This window comes from Cyphomyrmex costatus, unplaced genomic scaffold (genome assembly GCF_001594065.2).
Source record: "Cyphomyrmex costatus isolate MS0001 unplaced genomic scaffold, Ccosl1.0 scaffold159, whole genome shotgun sequence".
NCBI classification, from domain to species: domain Eukaryota; kingdom Metazoa; phylum Arthropoda; class Insecta; order Hymenoptera; family Formicidae; genus Cyphomyrmex; species Cyphomyrmex costatus.
Window position 1 is genome coordinate 1,145,349 of NW_017275598.1, and position 5,671 is coordinate 1,151,019.

Genomic DNA, 5,671 nt, shown 5'->3' on the forward strand with positions numbered 1-5,671 from the left:
TGTAGCTGCGACAAAAAGAGGAAAGTTATACGTGTTCATTACACCGATAAAGGAAAGCAAGTTCTGCCGACATCTGGCGCACCACGCCTTGCATCAGAATGTCTTGAGAGTGAACGCGGAATCGCGGTATTGCATGCACGCGTGTCGCACAGCGGTAAATACATTGAAGACAAGGAGGAATGAAAACTCGATCACCAGTATCGACAAGTCATCAAGTGTAACGTTTGCGTGTACTTTCTTTTTTATATATAAGAACACTTTTTTAAAATATCATTACAAAAAAATATATGAGTTTTATACGTGCGTTTACAATGTATCATGGTAATTAATTGGTGTTTGATATGATGCAAAATTAAACATACGATATTAGCGATAAACAAATTAATTTATTTTTTCGATGCCAAGCGAATACTTTATTGTAATTACAATATTTTATTTGTCTTTTCCTAATTATGTATCTACAAGCTTACTATCTTGATAATTTACGCGATCTCTTAACGATTCTATTGTGTTTACGGAAGTCTAGAAAGAGCTGTATTGAATTTTTCTCTCGCAGAACTGATGCCTCGATAAACATGTGCTCGATTGAACCGTAGACGCTGATCTCGCAGCGGAATCGAGTAGATCGCGGATTATATTGTGAAAGGTGGACTTGGGCGGTGGTCCGTGGCACTCTCCACGTATCAGGTATGCGCGACGTGTAAGCCCCATGCGTGGAGATTAGGATCCTAAACCAGAAGCTGGAACACGATACTGGCACGAGCCAACTGTTCCTTATGTCCACGTAAGAATTCAGTCATTACCATGAAAGAATGATAGGATACAAAAAAAGGCAATTTGTATGTTGTGTTTTATTGAATATATTATATATTCTTTTTATATTACAAATTTAAGACATGTTTTTGTATACTTAAATTAAATTATTATTTTCAAAAGAATTTTATATCACTCTATCGAAACAACATTTTAATTAAAGTTTGTTATTTTGACTTAGTTCAATTAAAATGTAGTTTTACGTGAGATTTTTTTTATCGCGAAAAATATAATAAAATAAACTCTAATTATCCTTCTGTAATCAAATAATGTTCATATTTATCGTTAAAACAAAATTCGCAAACGTAAAATATATTTCTGTATATTTCTGTGACAAACGCAAAAACAGATTGGTATCGGATATGAATAACGAGAAGTGTGTGAGAAATAAGGACTGCGAAGAAGACTAAAAAATTCAAAGGAATGCGGAGAAAAGATCGAATGGCGGATCCGATCCGCCACAGTGCACGTGAATTTTTGTTGTACATGCGTTCGGAAAGGCCGAGTGCGAAGGTTAACACGTTAAGACCTTAGATGTTACTCAATGATAAAATTCTTGGGTGTGTCCTGATGTAGTCCGATGGCGTTCTTCGCGTACGCTGAGGAAAAATGTTAATTGCGTTTTCAACCATCAAATAGGGACCTAGGAATCTCCATTACTAGTGCGTATATTTTGCACATATGACTTGAATTTGCCAATAAGTATATTGATTAGATTATTCGATTATACAGGGTGTCCCAGGAGGAAAGGTCAATATTCTGTGATGATATCAATCATTTTAAATAAAAATATTTGTATATAAATATGTATTCTATTTTGAACAACTTCTGAGATTAAATGAACAGTTGCAAAATTAAGAAGCTTGGGAAGAGAGATTTTTTTAAATAATTGATCATTGTTCAAGTGATATATTTTTTAAAGTTTATATATGTAATAAATTAAAAAAAATATATATTTAACATCATTTAGCATGCATGAACTGTTCAGAATAAGATATGTGAACATTTTTACTCAAAATAACTGATACCATCATCTTTTATTAATCTTTCTTTCTAGAACACCCTATGTACCGATCAGTATCACTACCCGTTTCTACCAATGTAGATTGACGTTGCTCTTGATTCAATTTACTTTTTATCTTTTTTAATTCTTAAAAGGAACGAAAGATGAAGAGTAAATTGAATTGAGATTAAAGTTAAGAGATTAAGAGAATAATATAAAGTTAATTTATATTATTAGAAACGAACGTATAATCGATACAAGTTAATTGGACGCATTCTTCAGATTAAATCTGAATTGCTGTTGATCTCGCAATTACGTCTTATTTTATAATAATTAACGCAACGTTGTATATACGTAATATTTTTTGTTATATCTGAAATATTATACTTTTAAATATGAATTAACATTTAGACGTCGTTCCCAAATTATTTGCAAGTATAACGCATATTTTATTATAGATTTTTCAGATGAAGTTGCGGATATCATATAAATTAATTCTACACGTATTAATCCTCGGAAGATTTACCATTCGAAGGACTGTAGCTAGATTATTTTTGATCGATATTCTATTAGATAATCAGAAAGTCGCTCCAGTTTTATGTATCATATAAATACAGTATAATTGTATAATTATACAAATATAATAATATAACGATATAAATATAGTGATATATAAAACAACAGGAAAAAGCAACAATTTTTTAATTTGACACTTTTGTTATGTAAAAGTAAATGTACGAGTAATTTTCAAGAGCTAATAAATATTTAATGAATATTTTTAAGGGCATAAAGGATACCTATCGAATCTCGAATAATCTAGCCACTGCCAGCCAAGGAGTAAAGTAAAGGGATGACAAATTGATAGTACAGATGCAGCTGTGGGTTTTATACTAAAATCGAAAAAAAATTAAATAAATTTTTAACTTTTTTCGATTTTAGTATAAGGTCAACTGCAACACTCCTAAACTTCTATTTTAATCCTATAAAGGGGTTTTCGATTCTACTCAGTCAATTCGGAGATTTTTATATGATTGCAATGTTAATAATTTGATCACTATAGCGTTTCCTTAAATATTAATACGCGTCATTATTAAATGAAAAGAATGGAGAGACGTATAATTGAAATTAAGCTTAAGAATAAGTAAATCGTAGAAAAAAATATAATTTTCTAGTGCAAAAGATAGAGACTCTTCGGAAGAGGTAGAAAATACCGTCTCATTCGAAATTCGAGTGGACAGAAGGCAGATACTATCTAAAGTATGATATATAGACTGATCAAAAGTGCTTATACTGTGATACAACTTACCACTAAATTACTATTAAATCAGTATGTCGAAAATATTCCGACGGAGAACATTAACAGTTTTACATGCAGTAATGAAATAAATGCTCAGTAACGATCTCAGAATATCTATAAATAATGTATATACACATGCAATTTTATGTATGATTGCGCTGGACTTCCTTTCTCTTTTCACCCTCTTTCTTTATCGTTTATAATTAACCGTGTAAGATGCCAATCCGGCATTGATATCGAAGTTAGTCGCGCCATGTCCTTCAAGACCGGCCGGAATCGTGGGCGAAGGATACACGGATTGCAGTTGCTGACCTTGATACTGCGGTTCGTACTGTGATCGATATTGTGGTCGATATTCCGGTTGAAACCGCGACTTCACTGCTGCCTGTCGGTAATTAATGGGAGTCTTATATCTGAAAATTTGAAAAATTGGATTAACCGATTCCTTTCCCATTCCCGCTGAGAAGCGCAGAGGTGCGACCGATTTCCCGCTAAGTTGAGTAAGTCACGATCTCTGTACTTTCGAGTGATTCACTTGACATTTAACCTGCTCGTTATCTCTTTGCATTCTCCGAAGTGAGCCGATCTTCCCATGTGCATTTTAATCTGATCGATTCGTCCGCATAAAAATTAACAAACTCCATAATCTATCAAATACAACTGAAAAATTTAATGCAGATGTCATGTAGAGCAATACTAAGAATCTTAATGAAGATAATCTTAATGAAGAAATAATCTCTATGTCGAATTCAAAATATGTTTTAAATTTTTGAATATTAATTATAATATCGATAATTACAAATGCAAAATTGATTAAAGAATTTCGCGTTAAAATTTAAAAGACAGACATTTTTTGTGATAGTTTACATGCTAAAGTATATTACGACTCACTTTTGGTTATAAGCAGCCGGTGCAAACTGTTGTGGCCGATTATAAGCGATCGGTTGTTGTTTGTACTTGGGTGGTACTTCATAACGTTCCCCGTTGGTGAAACGTGGGTCAGTGTAATAGACTGACGGATCTTCACGGTACTGGCCATCGTCTTCGGGTTCATTCGCGTTGCTGGCGATGCTGTTACCGGTCAAGGTTGGCGGGGGCACGTTTATCCCAGCACCGACTGGCTCGAAGCCACGCTTGGACGCGCCGTACTCGACCTCGCGCACATTTCCAGAGTCATCGACGAAGCCGTATTTACCGTAAATCTCGCCGTTCGGATACTTGGACTCGATCTTGTACGAGCCGTCCGCCGCCTCGAAACCGTAACTGTAACTACCATCCTCATTGTGCCTGTCAAAAATTAATTTCAGTTTATATTTTACAAATTGTTTTCCAAAACACGTTTGTCAGAATAATATAAAAATAATATGATAAATTTTAAAACCAAAATTTACAAAAATATTTTAATAACTTTTACACAGAAAAAAAATTCAAAGATATTCTATTGCGTTTCGTCGCTTTCATGCGATTACAATATTACATAATGCTAATCCGGCACTCACTTGTTTATCTGTTTTAAGATAGGTACCGGTGTAGTCACATGATACGGTTGATTGTGCTGGGCGACCGCAAAGCCAAGACAAAACAAGAGAAACAGCACCTGGTGACATGAATTTGCATAAAAACGTCGGTATTCGGAACACTTTCCAATGGCCTCGTACGCGTATTCGAGGAAAGTCGATGACAAGATGGCGCGAAGACAATAAATTATTATCATAAAATTATTATCATAATTTTTACATGAATTTTTTTAAATGAGCAACTACGTAAAATTTAACTTTTGTTAATACTCGTTTCTTCAGAAAAAATACAAACGCTAGTTATAATAATAATCTGATCGATAACCATTGAAACGTAACTGCAATAACCATAAACATGATTATTATAATTTTTTTTGTTTATAAAAGATATTTAAACAATAATAATGTAACATAATTTATATAACTGTAAGATGTTTATAATTTTCACTGAAATTAATGTAATCCTTATAAGTCATTTATATTCACGGAATAAAAAGTTTTCACTCTTACTCACTTTTGAATTCCAATCCGCTTCGATAATTCGTACTAATAATCGCGCACATCATAATACAGCACATTCTTCAGTATTCACCATACAGAAATATTCACTTTTATATATTCCAATTTATTTCAATCTTTCACGCTAATTAAAGCACATTATAATATCGCACAAAAACATTTTTACGTGTCCTAATTATTGGAATTAAATTTAGCCACGAACACAAAGTAATTTCTGTTACGTCAACGTTTATAAATGAAATAGAAAAGAAAAAGGAAGAAAGAGGTAACAATACTTACAGGAGGATGCATGTCTGGTTGATGATGAGGCAGAAGTGATTGTGTTATAGGATCGCGTTATACGCCGAGTAAGTCTACTTATATAGGTCCCCTTCGGGAGCGGCGGGGCCCGCCCATGGGCCCGACCTCCGCCTCAACTTCAGCACGCGAGTTCGCCTTACAAAGACATTGAAAATTTCTATTGCATTTCCCGGGCTCTCTTCCAATTTTTATTCATCACGTAACTTCATATTACAGCGAGCC

At 33.7% G+C, this 5,671-nt stretch overlaps 1 protein-coding gene across 1 annotated transcript; it reads right to left on the reverse strand.

Annotated features, from left to right (window-relative positions):
* Positions 1 to 3,274: 3,274 nt before the first annotated feature.
* CPR27 (cuticular protein 27) lies at positions 3,275 to 5,466 on the reverse strand. Its single transcript, XM_018536787.1, has 4 exons — positions 5,429 to 5,466; positions 4,613 to 4,710; positions 4,005 to 4,400; positions 3,275 to 3,526 (listed from the first exon to the last, which is right to left on the reverse strand). The coding sequence occupies exons 1-4, from the start codon at positions 5,438 to 5,440 to the stop codon at positions 3,304 to 3,306; spliced, it is 729 nt and encodes a 242-aa protein (XP_018392289.1). The 5' UTR covers positions 5,441 to 5,466; the 3' UTR covers positions 3,275 to 3,303.
* Positions 5,467 to 5,671: the final 205 nt, after the last annotated feature.

Excerpts from the sequence above, each read along its gene's own strand:
- CPR27 (XM_018536787.1), bottom strand. Across the intron at positions 4,401-4,612 it reads ATCTTAAAACAGATAAACAA|GCACAATGAGGATGGTAGTT; the intron begins GTGAGTGCCGGA and ends AATTTTTGACAG. Across the intron at positions 3,527-4,004 it reads CCGGCTGCTTATAACCAAAA|ATATAAGACTCCCATTAATT; the intron begins GTGAGTCGTAAT and ends TCAAATTTTCAG.